Source organism: Heterocephalus glaber, unplaced genomic scaffold, assembly GCF_053883595.1.
Source record: "Heterocephalus glaber isolate CG9 unplaced genomic scaffold, H.glaber_assembly_v1.0 deba00001479, whole genome shotgun sequence".
Lineage (NCBI taxonomy): Eukaryota > Metazoa > Chordata > Mammalia > Rodentia > Bathyergidae > Heterocephalus > Heterocephalus glaber.
Window position 1 is genome coordinate 1624205 of NW_028258316.1, and position 18919 is coordinate 1643123.

General features: G+C 56.3%; 1 protein-coding gene across 18 annotated transcripts in view; it reads right to left on the bottom strand.

Annotated features, from left to right (window-relative positions):
* Sec16a (SEC16 homolog A, endoplasmic reticulum export factor) overlaps positions 1-18549 on the bottom strand; it is a 34906-nt gene extending 16357 nt beyond the window's left edge. For 11 of the 18 annotated variants that reach the window (XM_087182656.1, XM_013073611.3, XM_013073618.3 and 8 more), the window contains exons 1-11: positions 17442-17587; positions 10118-13814; positions 8084-8220; positions 5315-5412; positions 3535-3661; positions 2987-3185; positions 2727-2898; positions 2065-2207; positions 1380-1441; positions 1138-1276; positions 574-822 (exon numbers count right to left, since the gene is read on the bottom strand). In XM_087182656.1, coding sequence (XP_087038782.1) covers positions 574-822; positions 1138-1276; positions 1380-1441; positions 2065-2207; positions 2727-2898; positions 2987-3185; positions 3535-3661; positions 5315-5412; positions 8084-8220; positions 10118-13747 — 4956 coding nt within the window. In that variant the 5' untranslated portion in view covers positions 13748-13814; positions 17442-17587. The other 7 variants (XM_087182660.1, XM_087182651.1, XM_087182648.1 and 4 more) reach the window with 7 other exon arrangements.
* Positions 18550-18919: the final 370 nt, after the last annotated feature.

Below are 18919 nucleotides of genomic sequence, written 5' to 3' on the forward strand. Positions count from 1 at the left end.
GCGACCCAGCAACACTCTACCTGCTCCTGCCCCGCCAAAACAATAGAGACCTCAGCTCTGAGTCAGTCACGGTGCAGGTGGACAATGAGCTCCACGCACGGCACCCAGGCCACGGTGCCACGGCCGCCCCTCAGCACACCCTGAGCTGGCTTCCGCTCCCCCGCCACACCAGCTCAACCTCAGTCCCTCCACTCTGCCCAAGCAGAGGAGCGGCCACAGTGCTAACGCCTGCGAGCGGCCTGGGGTGAGCCTGTCTGTTTACACTGCGGATCGGGTCCGGTCGAGGCCTGGCCCGTGAGGACAGGGTTAGCCGCCTCCTGCACACTGTGCACCATCGCCCCAATGCTCTGCAGGACAGAGCCGCACGGGCACGGCATCCCCCCTCGCGTCTGGAGCCTGTGAGCCTGACACAGCACAGCTCAGCTGGGAACTCCTCAGGCCGCCCAAGATGGCAGGCCCGGGCCACACGGGCTCCCTGCTGCTCCGAGACACTGGCTGGCCTCTGCCCTGCCAGGCGCCAGCCCAGGCCCACCGGGCACATGGCGCACCCGGCACCATGACCGGAGACTGTACCTTCTTGCGGCCGTAGAGCAGCAGCTCCCGGAACCTCTCGGTCTCCTTCTCCAGGGTGCTGGTGACCGCCGCCTGACTGTCCATGAGGAAGGAGAGCTGGGCCTCGCCAGACTCCTCCTCCTCCTCCACTTGCTCCACAGCCTCGTTGGTAAAATCGATCAGGTTCGCCTCGTTGGGTGACTTCCCAGGAAGCCACACAGTTCTGTGGTCTCGCAACAATAGCTCCGCAATGTCTGTTCCCACCACGGTCTGCAGGGTCAACAGGGACAAGATGGAGACGACAGGAGGCTTTCCTACAACAGCTTCCAGCAGGCAGGACCACCCAACTATCTCCACGAGTGGACACATTAGGACACTGGGGACCAAAGCTGGGCTCTGCACCCACAGTCTGCCACGAGGGTCAGCTCCTCAGCTCGCCACACGCCCCTCTCCCCTCTCCCTTCCCGCCATCCTCCTCACGATGCTCTCCTAGCGGGAGCCGGGTCATGGCAGGCCACAGACGGGGATGGAGCCCAAGACCTAAGGCCAGTGGGGAGAAGTGCGGCAGGAGCCCAGGGCACAGACCCCATTCTGCCGGCACAATAGGATAATGAAGTTCCAGAGAAGACTCGCAGATTCTTTGTCAAGTAGATTCTCATCCTGTAAACATTTTGTCGCTTTGTTCTGTGCAAAGTTAATAACGTCCACTTTGTGGGTCTCATCTCTGTAAGAAGAACAAACGCTTGGTGAACACTGACACCGAGAGCACAGGCCCAGCTTGGCAGCTGCCACCAAACCCTTGCCAAGACACCTCCCCGGAAACTCACTTGCCCAGGGGTCCCGGGAACGCACGCAGCTCCTCCTGCTCTGCTGTGTGCTGCAGCAAGGTCTGCAACAACAAGAGACACCGCACCAGCTTAGGGGGCAGCCCGGCAGCCACATGGGAGGGGTGCCCCTTAAGCTGCCTCGCAGGCTCCAGCAGGGCTTTCAGTGAAGCAGGGAGACCCAAGTGTAGGGTTTTCCCTCAGAACTAAAGCGGGGTCCCAACACCAGGGACAGGGGAGGCTCAGGGGCTGCAGAGCACAACCAGCCCCACCAAACCCAAAGCAATATGCAAGCACATGTTCTCAAAATCAAGGCGCTAACACAGCAAGAAAGACGGTAACTGTGTTCTGAGGGAGACTGACGGCAATGTGTCTTTTACACATTTATTAATTTTTTTGGGGGTACCAGGGATTGAACTCAGGACCTTGCGCTTGAGCTGCAGGCGGCGGAACCACTGAGCTAAATCCCCGGGCCCTATCTTCTTTTTAATTAGAAAAAAGAAGCTAACAAAGACAGAAAACTGAGCCCAATAAAACCAAGCCTAACCCAAAGCAGCTGCTTGAAATGCTGACTTCTGGGAGCACAGATACAGACAAGCACCCCAAAGCCTTCCGGTGGACGGTCCCCAGGAGTACCATCTCCCAAGGCCTCGCTCCCAGGACGAGTGGCGGCCCAGGCCCGCAGTACCTCCATGCTGTGGACCTCCACCAGGGCAGGCTGGCCTTCGGAAGGCAGGTTGGGGATCACCTTGATGAGCTGACTGCCAGGACCGAATCTAGCACAGAGATGTGGCACTGAAAACTTCTCGGGAGACGTCGGTCTCGACGGAACTGTATTTGGGCAGACGGGACAAGAGACAGACAGCTCGCGACTTCTCTGTGTTCTTGCACCTGACCCACTCCTGGCAATGAGGTGAGCTCAGCCTCAGGCTGCGATGGCGCAGAGCACCCGCAGAAACCGTCAAAGGCCCCAGGCAGAAAAGGAGACTCTTAGCTGAGCTGAGGCCTTAACCAACTACGAGAGCAAAGCCACCATCAGACTGCAATTTCACACATTTGTGGTTTTGTTCCATGAGAGAGCACGGGGCCGAGCACTCTGGAAGGGAGGCTGGAACACAAGCCCCCCCGGGGCGGCTCACTGCCTGGTCGGCGCCGGGAGCACGGAGGGCCACTGCAGGATCTGGGGCCAATGCATATGGGGACACACAGGCAGCCCTCAGATACACAGCCAAAGTGCACCCTGAGGGAGGAGCGGGGCCAGGCTCTCGGGTCCTGAGCCCAGACTGCTCCCTGGTTCTGACCCCAGGCGAGTGGCGGGTGGCAGGTGGCGGCTGAGCCGCTGGGCCGCACCTTGCTCCGCAGCAGGCCAGGTGTCCACGGGATAGCCATACTCTGAAAAGCCATGAGCGCCACTGAAGTTGCTGCCGTAGGTACCGTAGGCGAAGTCTCCATGAAAGGAGCCTGGGGGAGGGGGCGCCTCAAAGGATTCGGCAGTCACATTGTGGCTTCTGTAGATCTGACTCTTGGGAGAGAAAGCACACGGGGTGAGCTGCGCGAGCACCAGCAGGGCTGGCTGCAGGCTGGGAGCGGCGCCGGGCCGCAGTGAGTACCTGGTGCGAGTGGGAGCTCAGACTGCTGCGGCGGCTGGGCAGGCTGTGGGTACTGTGCAGGCTGCGTGCCGAGTGCTCACTGTGCACGCTGCGCCTGTCCACCTCCTCCCCATAGGGGTCCCTGTGCGGCTCTGCGTCATCATCGAAGCTCCCGGTGAAGCGAGGGTCGTACCTCCAGTGGTCATCGCCCTTCTCAGGCCTGCAGCCAGCCAGCACCAAGCACGGAACGGCAGAGGACACCCACTGCAGGAGCCCCCAGCCTCAATGGCCCTCCCAGCTCACCACCCATCACCAGGCACATGGCCGTGTGGGAGAACAGAGTCGGCCCAAGGTGCGGCAACCCTCTCTGGGCTGAGGCGGGGGGACAAAGAGGCCCTCAAAGAGGGGCCTGGGCCCAGGCTCTCCTCACAGCCCAGAGCTGGAGCCCCGGGCAGAGCAGCCCAGCCCTCCTCTCCCAGGAAGTGATCGAAGCAGATGCCCTGGCCACTACTCTGATACAGCCCAAGACCCAAGGGTGGAGTGGCCAGCGCTCAGGCCTGAGCACCAACCTGCCGCCGCCATGGGAACAGCTATCCTTCCGGGGCGGGTCGTACTCGGAGCTGTACCAGTACCTCCGGTCCCAGGTGCGGGGGTCCCGGAATTGGGAGCCATAGTAGCGGTCCCAGCGGCCCGCATCTGCGGGGAGAGTGCAGGGATCAGAGCTGGCCCACACCAAGGCCCAGCAGGTCCCAGGGACGTGGAGCAGGCGCCCGCCGTGTCCTGCTCCCAGGCTGTTCTCCATACAAATGTTTTTGCTTAAAAGAACGAGCCGGGTACAGCAGTGCACAGCTGTAATCCCTGCTACCCGGAGGTCGAGGAAGGAGGAGCCCAACCTGGGCAACTGAGCAAGTCCCTGTCTCAAAAGAAAAGTTAACGGACAGCTGGGGATGGGGTCAGTGGTACAGCGATTGCCTAGGAGGGCAGCCCTGGTTTAATCCCCAGTGCTGTCAAAAAAGTGAAACAAAACAGGGCTGGCCAGGGATGTAGCTCAGTGATGTCGCCCCTGTCTTGCAACTGCAAGGTCCTGAGTTCAATCCCTGGTACCAGGGGAAAAAAAAAGAAAAAAGAAACAAAAGCAAACCTGCTAAAAGTCTTACTTTCTTTTTCATAGCTACTATTTTTCTCTTGTGATGCCGGGGATCAAACCCAGGGCCTTTAATACGCTAGACAAGGTTCTGTTACAGCTACACAGCTACACACCTCCAGCTTCAATTACTACTGATTGTTAACCCCAACCAGGTGTGGTGGTGCACACCTGTTATCCCAGCACTCTGGGAGGCTGAGGTAGGAAGACCTCGAGTTCAAGTCCAGCCTGAGCAACTTAGCAAGAGTCTGTCTCAAAATAAAAGTTTAAAAATAAAAAGGGCTTGGGATATAGTTTAGTATGAAGGCCCTGGGTTCAATTCCCAGTGCCACACACACAAAAAAGCTAATTCCTGGATTATAAAAATTAATTCCTTGATTATAAATTCCTGTGATCTTCCTGTGAACCAAAAGATTTTAAGAAATAATTTTAACATTAAAAGCTAAGTTTCTTGCTTGGGGGGGGCAGTACCAGGGATTGAACTCAGGACTTGTGAATGCGAGGCAGGCACAGCGCCACTGAGCTAAATCCCTGGCCCCGTTTTGTCTTTTGATATAGGGTCTGCCTATGTGGTCCAGCCTGGCCCTGAACTCACGATCCTCCTGCCTCAGCCTCCCAGGTACCAGGGTTACAGGCGTGCACTACTATGTCCAGCTAAAAGCTAAGTTTGAAAAAGACTGTGAATGCTGTCAGCAAGCTGGAAGGACCACTTTTGGGAAATGCGTGCAGAATCTCCTTAAAACAGGTACCAGCATTCAAAGGGAAAAGAGCCGTCCTGAGAAGCAGAAGGGCCAGGTGGGGACAGCCAGCGGAGTCACAGGGGGCTGCAGCTCCTCCAGGACACAGCTGTCCGCAGTCCATGCTGGGCCAGGCAGGCGTGGAAGCCCTGCGAACGATGTCCCAGGAAGTGTCTTGCCCTGGCAGTGGACAGGCCCACATGGCTGGGTGACCAGAGCATGGCTTTCCACCTGCTCACATCTGAGCAGTCCCAGAGCACAAGGCAGCCACAGAGCTTCGGATCGCTGTGCAGCTGCCAATCGACAGAGTCGCACGGGTGCCAGGGTCAAGATTCACGCCCCAAGGAAAGCATCTAGTGATGATTAATCCCAACCATGGAGCAGTGCCAAGGCGTGCAGGCCACCACACGCTGCACACCCACGGGCCGTCTCTGGACAGCGCGCCTGTGGCAGTGGACTCTAACATACCTCCATAGTTGTACTGGCCGGAGTAATAGTTGGCATAGTAATCACTCTGGCTGCTCCATCCACTCTTGGAACTGTAGTACCCTTCAGGGTACCCTTGCCTGAAAAGCACACAGGGCTGTTAAGCATACATTACCCCTGAACACATTCACAGTAAAGACTATAAACTACACTCACAGCAGCAGGCATTCATCAAAGCACTCTGGTCATGAAAAACTCTACTCAGAAAACCCAAATGGAGCCAGGTGTCGTGGTGCACACCTGTAATCCCAGCTATGCAGTAGGCTGAGGCAGGAGGACTGAAAGTTTGCAGCCAGCCTGGGATACTTACTGAGACTCTGTCTCAAAAAGTAAACAAGAAAGAGGCTGGGAGTACAGCTCAGTGGTACAGTGCCCTTGCTGGGTTCAACCCCCAGTATTGCCCCAAAAGAAAATCCAAAAAGGGGTCAGGGATTTAGCTCAGTGGTTTCGCCACCTGCTGCGCAAGCGCAAGGCCCCAAGTTCGATCCCTGGTACCAAAAAAAAGAAAATTCAAAATGGTAACAAGGACGAGGTCATGAATTCCCACCATGAGGTTAACAGAATTCAACTCAGCAACATCCCTACCTGACAGGGCTCAGTAGAAGTGAGCCGACCCTTCTGGTGTCCAGTGCCACATCCCATAAAATGTTTCTCATCTGCTCAGCAGGAGAAAGCACCCAGCCTATAATCACTCGAAGCTCCCACTGCAACAGCCGTGTGCGTGAGTCCAGCCGGCCCTGAGTCCCCACCGAGAGGGGCCAGCATGCGGTTCAAGACAGGCCTGGGGCCTGTGCCCAGGCCACCCACAGCCTCACCCAGCCCCAGCCCCATGCGCCTCACCAATCCACAGCCCTGCCTCTCCTGACAGAGAAGGGGGAATTAGCAAAATGATCAAGTACAAGAGAGTCTGGTACTTTCAAGATCCCTGAAAGTATTAAATTGTTTGTTTTTGTTTTGTTTGTTTTTTGGTACCGGGGATCGAACTCGGGTTCTTGCGCTTGCACAGCAGGTGGCGAAACCACTGAGCTAAATCCCCGGCCCTGAAAGTATTAAACTGTGTTTTTAGTTTTCCAAATAGCAAGCTTCATGCACTATTTGATTTTTTAAAATGTGACTTTTCTCAGCCCCTTCAAGAAAGGTCACTCAACCCAACACCAGAGAGGCCCGGCCACTGGTGCCCTGCTCCTCATCTGCTCCGCCACAGTAACGCTGGCAGCCTGCCTGAAGGCTCTGGGTTGCCCAGGAGACCATACTGCTCTGCATGGCAGTGACAGAGGGAAAGCAAGGGCGTGCCATCTCCTTGGAAGACACATGACCTGCAGGGACCTGACCCGCCCACACAGGGACTGCACTGCTCCTGCCAAGCGCACTTGTGGGCAGGCACCCATCTGGGAAGGGGAGAAGGGAGATTCTGCCCAGGATGTGACAAAATCAGGCTGAGGACACTCCGAGGACCAGACAGATTAAGGACGAAAAAGCCCGCAGTCATGGAGAGGAACCTGGCCTTTCCACCTTCAGCCTTGCAAGAGAATCCCCTCAAGAGTCTGCAGGTGGCAGGGGAAGCCAAGCACCCGGCTCTGCCTCCTCCTCCTGCTCTCGCCCTGCCTGCCCTGTGCACCCCCTCAGGCTCCCCACCAGAAAGCTGTGTTAACGCAAACGCTGCTTCCCAGGCACATGGTGGACAATGGCTTCTCACAGCTGTCTTCTTTTTTGGCAGTGCTGGCGATGAACCCAGGGCCTTGTGTGCAAGGCAAGGGCTTTGCAGCAGGCCACACCCCAGCCAGAGCCATCAGCTGCACACACCCACACGTGTTTGGCGTGCACCTTTGGAGCGAGGTACACCAGGGCCGGCTAAGTGGGCAAAGGTTCACAGGCAGGGCCTTCTGTCTAAAATGCTCAGGTTTTCACACGTCAGAGCCCAGCGTGCCTGCCAAGAGGCACCACTCCAATGAGGAGCCACAGCAGCGACCAGCACCCACACCCCGTGACTTCACTGAGTCCACCACCGCCCAGTCAGGAGTGCACAGGTCAAAAGCAGCCGGTCGGGGCTGTGGGGATGCCAGCAGACCGCAACCTGGTTACGCAAAGGGCCCCTCAGCGAGGGCCCCATGCTGCAGTTCTCCCACTCTCTCCCCTGCAAACTGCAGGGAGGGGGCCTGCTCGGCCAGCACAGGACACACGCAGGTCTGACACCCACAGGCCCTGGGCCGAGGAGGCGGCACTGGGCACAAACCACGGGACCCAGCCTGCTGGATGGAGGACTGGGCCGTGTCTTGTGACCCATCCTCCCAGACCAGTAACAGCAACCCCAGTCTGAGAGCCCTAAACGCCCACCAGCAAGCTGCCAGGGTCAGGGCCGTGCCTAGCATCAGGAAGGCTCACCGTCCAAAGGTGGGGGCCGAGGATTTAGCTCAGCGGTTTCACCTCCTGCTGCATAAGTGCAAGGACCCGAGTTCGATCCCCAGTACAAAAAAAAAAACAAAGGTGGGAGTGCACGCAGGCAGAGGTCACAGCTTGCAGCTCACGAGGGCCTGGCCTGCCTGGGGGTGGGGCCACAGGCTAGGTGACGAGCTCAGCCCAATTTAACAATACCCCCTGCCATTTTCCACACTGGTAAGATGCGCACAGGTAGCAAGAGGCTTGTAGAATTCTCTATGGAATTTTCCAATCACTATGTCACCATCACGCAAGCATTAGCAATGCAAGCATCAGCCTGCGGGGAGGGAAGCAGCTGCAGGGTGCAGTGCCCACCTGGCAGGGGGTCGGTCTGAGCAGTGACTCGCTCGGGAGCTGGGCCGCTCAGGCTCAGGATAGCGGTAGTTCTCAGTGTACGCTGATGCAGAGCTGTCGTAGGGCCTGTATCGGGGCTCATACAGGCCATAGATGTCCTGTGGGAGGAGGAGGAACACGTTAGACCCCATCCAGAACAGCCATGAGGCAGCTCTAGCTGCACACATTCCCAACAGCAGGACCAAAGCAGGCTCCCTTCATGCACACAGAAACCCATCTGGTCCGCGACACCTGTTGTCCCAGCACTCTGAGAGGCTGAGGCAGGAGGACTGTAACTGCACGCCCAGAACAGTTAATTTAGCAAGACCCTGTCTCTAAAAAACAAAAAGGGTTGATGTAGCTCGGTGCAGATGTGCTGGGTTCAATCTCTTAAGACCACAAAGGGTAGGGAAAAAAAACCCAACAAGGCAAAGTCCACGTCAACATCCGGGCAGCAGAGCTTCCCCAATACTGCAGCCCAGCCCTGCTCAGGAGGCCCCTGGGTGGGCCTGGAGGCCAGAGTGTGGCCGGAAGGCACCGAGGTCTCTGCTGACTGAGGTAGAACATGTGTCCCACCTCAGTTCCTGCCTCAGGTGGGTAACAGAACCAGGGCTCTGTCTGGATGGGCCCTAAGGCCTGGGCAGCCTCAAGAGGACTGTATGGGACTCAACCAAGGCTCAGCGTCCCATGGCAAAACCACCAGGCCTCAGCCTGTCTTTAAGGAGGGGCCAGCTGGACGGGAGATGGGAGAGAAGCGGTGAGTGCAGGTGCAGCACCAACTCATCCCACTGCGTCTACACCGCCAACACCATAGCCTCATGAAGTCCCGGGCAGGGGCGTGCTCTGCCCATGACTGGAGACCATGAAGACCAAATGAAAGGAAGCGGTACCCAGCTTGGCTTCCTGGCGAGGGCCCGGGGCTCCCTGCACTCCACTGCCCAGCTCCAGCAGAGCTGAATGCACAGCGCTGAAATATCAAAGCCCCCGGCTCCTTCCTTCCGAGCCTAGGACGGCAGGTTGCAGGTGCTCACACAGACCAGTGTGAGGATGCTCTGGCCCGGGAGGCATAGCCTGAGCCAACACTCAACCAGCTGGCCCACATGCGGCAGGCCCATGGCTCCCAGTGGCACTGCCTTCTACCTCAGGGACGCTGGATCAGAGCCAGAGCTGAGGGGAAGCAGATAACAATCTAGCATGTCCACTTGGACCATGCTTTTTAAACTGCTGCAGGATTAAAGAGAACCTAAATCAAACAGCAGCCATGAGCTTGCATCACTGTGAAAAGAGCAAAGGAAGAACATGGCAGGGCCTCCACCCTCCTGGGGGTATCGGCCCATATCTGAGAGAAGTTTAAGGACTTCCCATCTCTCTTTGCTATAGCCTGCAGATTAATACTCCAGATCTAACTTTACCCCTCGATATTTTCATTTTGGTTTTGGTACCAGGGATCAAAGTTGGGACCTTGCCCTTGCAAGGCAGGCAGTGGAACCACTGAGCTAAATCCCCAGCCCTCAATATTTTTATTCTTTAGGAGAAATGAAAACAATTCTAGTTATTCCTATTTCTTCCTATGCTACCACCACACACAAACTTCCCAAAATGTACACTGCAAAACTATGCCCTATAGAGATCCAGCAGAAATCCCCTGCAAGTTTCCAGGAAACAAGGAGAGCTTTTTGTCCCCTAATTGGAGACACTGGGCCACACAAAAAAGGCACAATACTACCAGCAACCCAATATGCTAATGCTCAGTGGGGTCCCTTAAGAGGTGCATGTGAGGGGCGGGGATTTAGCTCAATGGTTCCGCCGCCTGCCTGGCAAGTGCAAGGGCCTGAGTTCGATCCCTGGTACCAAAAAAAAAAAAAAAAAAAAGAGGTGCAAGTGATGAGGGAGGACTCTTCCAGCGGCAATGGGTGGGTCTGGGTGAGGCAGATGGGTCATTATAGGGAACACATGAGAAAGGCCCAACAGGTAAAGCAAGGGAGAAAAGTGCCTAAGCATCAGTGTTCACTCTACCTGGTAACAGAGGGAGGCCGTCCCAGGGTCTGATGGGTATGGCGCTGGGTACTGAGCTTGGTAGGCATCATACAGGGGTCTGTAATAGTAGTAGGATGCCAGGTCCTGAGGTGGTGGGCCGAACACACTCGAAGGTGGTGGCTGCAGCCACGGCTGCTCAGGCCGCGCTCCTGCCTGGCTCGAGTTGGTGGACGTGGCCGACACACTGGAGGACTGAGGTGGCTGAGGCAGCAGCTTCTGGCCCACATCGGCCAAGGCTGAACTTGCTGGTGGCTGGGCTGAGTCCTGGGACTGTCTTCCTGTAGGGGGACTTTCTGCATTTGAAGCTGCTTGGGGCATCTGTGGGAGAGAAGCCTGTGGCTGAGGGGCCACCACCTCTGCCTGGGTTCCCAGGCCTTGCTGGTCCTGTGCATCTTCCCTCACCTGCTGGTAGAAATGGCCTGGGTCATGCACCCCAGGCCCCAACTGTCGGGGAGGATTGGCAGCAGCCTGCTGGGTGGCTGGGCCCTCCAAATGGGATGGGCTGTACAGTCTTGCAGGATTTTCCAAAGTTCTACTCGGTGTAAAGTCTAAGCCTCCAGCGGCCTCTTCCCGGTTACCAGAGTGATTTGCCTTAGTGCTGCTTGGCATCGAGGTACTGCTGGCAGGGGGGACTAACATCACACCTGTGCCTCCAGCAGGGCTATTAACAAACTCAGGAAGAACCTTTTCTGAATTATGAGTCTTCTGCCTTTCTAGCAGCGAGCTCTTAGAAACTGGGAAGGACAGCGGCTGCACAAGCAAGTTAGAAGGCTGATTGGAGGCCATTTCAGAAGAGCCAGACCCATGTGGAACATTACTTTGGCTGAGACCGTTAGGCAGAGACAAGCCAACCACAGCGCCGTGTGTGACTCCAGACAAAGCAGTGTGCTCACCAGGATCAGCACCAAGAGCCCAGCTGCTCACCGTGGATTTGTCCCCCACCAAATCATCTCCCCAGGACTGATTCTTCTCAGCAGGATTTAGCAAGGACACAGAAATATTAAGGGGCTGAGCCAAATTATAGCTTTGATCAGGCTGGGCAATCAAGACCGGCTGATTTTGCAAAGCCTCGGTGGGTGGTGAGGACAGCAAACTTGCATAACTGGAACTTGCCTGGGACTGAAGGGCTTCGTTGCCACCCACCTTGGGAGGGTTCTCCAGGTTCTCAGAAGCACCCACGTGGGCTTGGCTCTGCAAGGGGTGGGCAGGGCCTGGCTTCCGAGACTGCTGCCCAGGCAGCCCCTCTTCTGGAGGCTGAACAACCGCCAGTGGCTGAGGCTTTGCAGGTACATAAAGTGCAGGAGCAGCAGGGGCCAGAAGCACATTGCCACCAAAGTCTGCCAGCTCATTCTGTGCCCACAGAGTCGTTGCGGGGCTCTCGCACTTCGCGGGCCCCTGGGCCCTGGCTAAGGGCCTCTTCTCCAGAGTCGGGCGCACCGCATCCAAGGGAGGTGCCGTGTGTCCAGCTTCCCCAGTCTGGGGCAGAGGTGGGGGGCAGGCCTGGGGTACAAACAGTGTCTCCATGTTGTCTGGAGGTTGCTCCAGGTTGCCCAGGGAGGTGTCGGGTGGTGTGGCCACAGATCTGCACTTCTTCATGTGCTCATGGGTGCCCCTCACTTCACCCACCATGTTGGCGCGATCCGCCTCAACCGGCTTCACCCCAACTGAATGGGACTTTACTGGCTCAAAAGAACTATTTGCGCTTGTCTGGAATATCCCTGTAGGTTTTGGGGGGCTTGGGGTTGAGGGCTGGGACAAGGTGCTGTAGTAATTCTGGCTCCCACCGACCTCCTCTAGCTCGCCTCCCACAGGAGAAGAATCGATTTGCTTAAAAAAACTGCCTGTTGTCTCATCTTCAGGCTTTCCCACTTCCTGCTGGATGAACGTGCCCACCAGCTCCTGGGACCTGGCCGATCCAGGGAGACTCCGGTGGCTCTGGCTACTGTAGCTGGATGACATGCTGTCAGATCGCACTGGGTGCACGGGTGTGTCCGGGGCCTCGAGATTCAGCGCCCCACCTCGGGTGAGGCCCACGATACCGTGCCTGGAGACAGCTGGTGCGGGAAGGGGCCCATATCGGAACTGGTCACTTGAGGAGGAGGCGTCCAAACTTAGTGGCTCACTGGGCAGAACTTCTTGATTCTGAATGAATTCTAGGTTTTCGACATTCTCGTACTGTGAGCTGCTAGCATCACCAGTCCCTGCATTCTCTGTGTCACCCCAAGTGTCACTAGCAGCACTGTTAGTGGTTTGTTTATCGTTTTGGATGCCTGCAGACTGAGGGAAGTAAGGCTGTGCGCCTCCCTCCTGCTGCGTGGTCTCGCTGTGGGATCCCTGGAGAAAGGCCTGGTGGACGCCGCCAATGACGTGTGCAGGGCGGAGTGGATGGCCCAGTCCCGGGCTGGGGGAAAAACCATCAAAGTCCAATCGGCCAACAGAGCCTGCCTTTTCAGATGAGAGATTCTCCTCATTTTCGGTCTCTTCCCCTTGGAAAAACATGGAGAGCGTTCCTGAGGCTGTTTCCAGTGGGGCCTGGCCAGTCCCAGCCACTGGGGGGTAGTGAATGTGGTTTTCCGGGCTATTTCCCAGGGTAAGGGGATTCCCAGGGGCAGGGTCCTGGAAATGCTCTTTACTCAGTCCTGGATTCTGCCTGAACTCCTGGCTTTCCCACATATTCCCAATCCTGGACTTGTGCCCAAATGAATTTTCAGGGTGGAAGTTATCTGCTAAGTGGTTTCCACTTTGCAAGGGGGCTACCTCGCTTCCTCTGCCACTGGGCAAAGGTGCTAGAGATGCTAGCTGGGCATGGGGCTCACAGCCAGGCCCATGGTGCAGGCTCGACGGGGCAGGGAAGTAGGGAGTGCTGGTGGCCTGGGGCCCCATGCTCTGGACAGGTCCTTCTGGGCAAGGTGAGGGATGCTGCTGGGAGGGCTGGGGGCTGTCCTGCACTGGCCCCCACTGCGCTGGCATCTGTGGCCGAGGCTGGGGCAAGTACGGGGATGCTGCTGCTGCTGCTGCTGCTGCTGAGGCCACGCCACCCTCACTCAGAGTGTGCCTGCTCAGAGCCTGCTCCAGCCCAGTCCCACTCCCATGCCAGTGGCCCCCATGAAACGGGTCAGGACCTCCTCCTGGAATGTGGTGGGTTGGATGCAGCGGAGTCAGAACTTCAGGCTCAGAGCTGAAACCAACTTCAGCAATCCGGCTCATCTCATGCCCTGGCAGCGATGGAGGGATGGACACAGCTGGAAATGGATCTGCTCCGGGCTGTGACAGAGGTCCTGGTGGAGGCTCCTGGGGCCCTCGGGTACCATCTCCAGGACTGGCATGAGGCGCAGGCAAGCTAGGCCACTGAGAAAACACTGGCAGGGCTGAGTCATGCCCAGCAGGCAGGCTGCTCCTGGGAGAACTGTCCAGGGGGCTATTCTGGAGCACCTGTCTACTAAAAGCAAACGGATCCGTGACTGGTTGCTGTGGGCAAGGTGGAGCCGCCAGGGCACTGCTACTGGCCGGCCTCCTGTAGCCACTGCTACCCCAGAACATGCTCCGAGGAGTCCCAGCCGGAGGGGGTCCAGCCATGCCAGGTGGGAGCGTCTGGGGTGGTGGCTGCATGATGGGTCTCTGACACAGGAGATGCTGCTCACAGAGGAAGCAGGGTAAAGCTCCTCCTTAAGATGAGCTGGAAAAGAAAAGAAAAAATGAACTTGAAGTCCATATAGTTAAAAGTGCTGACTGCAATCAAGAAAACTATGAAAAAAGAGAAAGACCAGGGAGAGCACTTCCCTGGTGGGCACAAAGCCTGAGGTTTGATCCCCAGGATGCAAAAGAAAAAAAGACGGGGTTCGAGGGCCACACATGACTTTCAGTCAATGAAATCTTGAGGCCGAGCTCTCTCCCAGGCTCCAGCCCAGCAGGGAATGCTCATCCTTGGGAGCTGCGCTGGGGACTCTGGAGCGAGCAGACTTAGAACACTGCAGCCTGACCACTTGCGGCCCAGTGAATTGAGGCTCCCACTCACCCTGCCCACTGCCTCCGGGCCCCTCACCAAGGCAGGGGCGAGGTACAGGTGCCTGCCAGTCTGCAATCCTCCCAGAAAACACTCGCTAATCCTTCATGTTTCCCCACAAAGCACTGCTGGATCCAGAGAGAAGCAACTCCACTATCAGGATGGAGAAAGCCCGTGTAACATACTTTCCACACATGCTAATTTTGAATCTGGAAAACAAGATTGAACTTCTTTGCTCTTCTGGCTTCTTTAATGAAAAAGCATTATATAGTACTGAGTTATAAAAGCTACTAAATGTTTCTTAGTTCCCTGCATAAAATGTCTCACTTTTTGTATAGTGACTGGTTTCCTCTGAAAACTGCAACAAGGTTGCCCGTGACCCCTAAAGTTGTAACTAGGCCTGAGAGAAATCTCAAGGATATTTACAACAGATTCACAACTCTGAGGTTGACTGAATTCACAAATTTCCAACCGGAAGAGTTCAGACCTCTTCTAGAAAATAAAGGGCAATGGGCCAGGGATTTAGCTCAGTGGTTCCACTGCCTGCCTCACAAGTGCAAGGACCCGAGTTCAATCCCTGGCACCACCAAAAAAAAAAAAAAAGAAAGAAAAGAAAGGGCAAAATCTCACCAACTGTTGGTTGGTTTTGAATAAAATACAGTAAACCCAATCTTCACTAGCTAACCTGTTCTTTCAAGGCAGAAATTCAAGTTCTACACCTTGCAAGTCCTTATCTTTGCATCAGTCCATCTCCCCAGATCTGCTTAGCTAATTTAAGAGAAAATTAAACTGAAGGGAGAAATTTTGGAAGGCCTTTGGAGTTTAACCCACACTTCTCTCTTAGTCCCCAGAGTCTTCTTGATCAAAAGAAAACAATGATGTTTGTGTTATAAGTAAAACCACCTATATATGTTTCTAATCCCTTCCTGAAAACTAGTCCTATTAATCCATTCATTCACTGATATTAGCCAGGTGTGGTGGGACATGCTTTATGATCCCAGCTACTCAAGAGGCTGAGGCAGGGGGATCACAAATTCTAGAAAAGCCAGAACTTAGTGGGACCTTGTCTAAAAATAAAGAGTTGGAATTGTTGCTCAGTGATACAGTGCTCTTGAGTTCAATTCCCAGTAGCTCTAAGAAATTTATAAAATAAAAATAATTCACTCAACACTGCCCACATGGTCAATAGGGGACCCTTTCCAACTGCAAGCTCACTGAAGTCCACTCAAGTTCCACACACCCTCCAAGGACCAACAGAGCATGCACTGGTTCTGAGATGTCACCCTAAGACAACACTTAAACCTCACTCTCTAGGGACCAGACGCACAGGCCCAGCCTCCTCCCTCGGCCTTCTCCAGGTGTCCACCCAGTGGCAGAGCCACCTGCACCCAGCAAGTCCTCCCACTAAAGGCAGGACACAAACTTCCGTGTCCCTCCTGAACCCTGGCTACAAAGAGGAATGGGCTTCCCAGGCTGTCCAGTTAGTTCGTTGTTTTAAAGATTTAAAATAAAATGAAACACAGAGCACAGATCTAACAGGATTTGTTCCTCCAAAATTACTCTGACGGCTGAGTGGCTCAGGGAAGCCCCTTCCCCTCTGCAGCACACCAGGTGGAGATGCACATAAACCCCAGCCATAAAGATGAGAATATGATGATTTTTTCCTCAGGTCATTGACGGGTTTAATCTTATGAAACTGTACATAGGGTGGCTACTTAACAGGAAATCTTAGACTTAAATGTTTTCCTTGCAGGAATTTAAGATTATTTTCTCAACTCTACTAGACTAAGCCTGTTTCATAAGCAAACATTATCACCTACACAGGAGCCTCCCCAGCCCCCAAACTGCGACGGAGAGCTCTATGGCAGCATGCCAGTTTCATCTGGAACAATCTTATGACTCCAACGTTACTCTTTTTATCCTCATCACTACTAACAGAAAAACAAGGAACTGCCTATTATTTAAACACAGAGGACTACAGTCAATTTTATTCTGTGCAGCAAGTCACCTGACTGCCAAGAGGCACCTGTTTCAGAGACCTGCTGATCGTCTTTAAGATGCATTATTCATAAACCCAGCTTTTTAGCTACCCGCTTTGTATCCGTGGAAGTACTTACCCAAGGCCATCTGCAGTACGAGTCTGGGACTAGAGGACTGGGTATTTAAAACCACCCCCACCCCCTTTTTTTCTCATTGCCACGAGCCTCCAGCTGTAAGTGTGCAGACCCAAAGGAGCACTAAGAAACCACTCAGTCTCCGATTATGGTCTCCTTCACAGTGGCTGCTAGTGGCCCCATCAGACTAGGGACACAAGACCCAGCTCCAACCTTCCCAGCCAGAACTGGAACCAAAGACACTCAAGTGTTGAAGAAGGCAGAGAGGCCTAAACACTGCTAAAAGTGACAAAGACCCACAAGCACACTCTGACACTCATGAAGGATGTTTACAGAAGAACGGAATCAGTCACAGGAAGAAGAATGAATCACTTCTTTGCAAGACACCACCAGCACAGAAACCTTAAGAAAGGAGTCAGGGACAAGAACTGCAGGCAGGCTGCATTATGCTGAAACTTCAAAAAGTACCACACAGAAACTACTGGCTGTGGTTCTGCTGCTTCTTACTACATAAAATAGCTCTCTGGCTAACACCTGCATCCTACAGATTTGAAAGGAAATCTTAATGAGCATAGCTATGCCCAGTCTACCAGCCATTTAGAGACGTTTTTAAGTGAAACGGCAAAAACGGATTCCAAGTGGCTTGGTGCGTCTGGCAGCTCCGTTGTAACATCTGCATTCCTCTACCTCTGATGGAGAGCACCGTCCTCGACCTCCCTTGCGACATCCTGGCCACCCTGCCAAGAGATTACAAATAACAGTATCGCTGCTCCTCGGTGCAAACGTCAGTGCACCCACATCGCTGAAGAAAGTCTTCCGGCCAAACACCTGCAGAACCTCTGGCACAAAAAACACGCTCAACCGCCACAGAAACTTTCCAGGGGTCCCTTCGGGTTAAAAAGCGAGGTGCTGAGCGCAGGCCAGGCCCGGACACTGGGTGCCTGGCGGCCCTCGGCGGGCGGCGACGGTGGCTCCTCCGCGCCGCGCGGGGACAGGCCCCAGAGACGGCCTGGCCGCGCCCCGCCCGTCCGCAGGCACACCCTCGGCGACACGACGGCTGCGCCCTCGCTGGCCCCGGCGGCGTCCCGGGAGACGGGAGACGCGCTGCCTGCTCAGGGCTGGGCCCGGGCCCGGCCCTCCGCCGCCTCGCTCCGCCGGCCAGCCTCCGCTCCCCCTCGCCCCTCACCCTCGCGGCCGTGGCCGGCCTCTCAGGCGCCGAGGACCGAAGCCCACTCGGCAGCAGCAGCGACAAGCGCAGACACGGAAACCTCCGCAGCCATCTTGGCACATCCGGCTCCGGTAGCCGCGCCGCTGACGTGTCCGGCGGAGACGTCACGCGCCCCGCCCAGTCCCCGAGTTCTTCAGCGCTCTATTTCCCTGGTAACGCCCCCTTTGCCCCGCCCCTACCATAGTCCAGTCTTTCGCCGCTTTGTCACGTCATGGCCCCGCCCCGGCCCCACCACCCCTTGGCCCCGCCCCTCGCCCACCTGCCCGGCCAGTTGCCCCGGGACGTTGCTCTGGCTACGCTGTCTCCCACACTTCTCTCATTTTAGGATGTCAGGAGGGACGGGACTCTTTAATCATGACCCCCAGAGGGAACTGGCTTTGAAGGATCGAAGTGAGCAGTTCCACGCTCCCCGCCCTCCGAGAACGGCTGCTCCGCGAGCGAGCCCTGCAGCCGGCGCGTCCCTCCCTTTCTCGGTTTAGAGGCCGGCGGGGCGGCTGCGCATGCGCCGCTGCTGCCCCTCGGGAGGCTGGTTTCCCAGTTACCTCGTGCGGCGCTAGCGCCTGGAGCCCGGAGGCTGGCCGCGCCCACCCCGGCCCGCAGCTGCCGGGTCCTCTCGGCTGCCCCAGGATGCAGCCCCCTGGCTGAGCGCGGGACCCGGCCGTCTCGCTGTTCCTTGCAGTAGGGCGCTCAGAGTCCTCCACCAGGCAGCGGTGACACGGAGAGGTCACCGAGCTGGCCGTCCGCCGCTGCCCCTCCCTCCCATCGCTGGCCTGGCATCCAGCGCCGGCCTCCGTAAGGGCCTTGGGAAAAGAGGGTGCTGTCACCTGCACCGCTGCCCGGGAAGCCGAGGCAGAGCTGCCCCCTCGCTCCTTCCGGGGGCGCCGAGGAGGCGCGTCGGGAGGCTGCCTGGTGCCCGGCGTACCTGGAGGCAGGAAAAGGAGGGTGCGTGGTCTTGCTGCCTGTCTCGGGGACGCTGACGAGGGAGCAGCCACGCAGGCAGAGCTTGTCTGACGTGGCACCTGGGCCACTCAGCTATGCTAACATTTGCCTTGCAGGAGGCAGGTTCCCGGTGTGTTTGAACACAGGCTCGGGAGCATGTGACAGGCTCGACCCAGGCTACTTAACACAGCCAGGAACGGCCCCACATCCTCCTGTGGTGAGGCGTTCTGCAGCCTTTGTCCCATCAGAACCCTCTGCATAGCTGTCATTGTCTGCCATGGCAACAGAAGGGGACACAGAGGCAAAGCCGGCAGTTCTCACTCTTTAGGCTCCAGTGACCCTGCAGTGGAGCCCAGGCCTGGCCCCTGGGTCCCGACAAGACAGGGTCCTGCCCTGGTGGCCGTAATGCCAGCCTGCTCTGGAGTGAACCCAGGTCTCAGCCCTGAGCCAGACCCTCAGGGCAGGAGTGCTGGAGAGCCGTCTGGTCCCTAACAGGG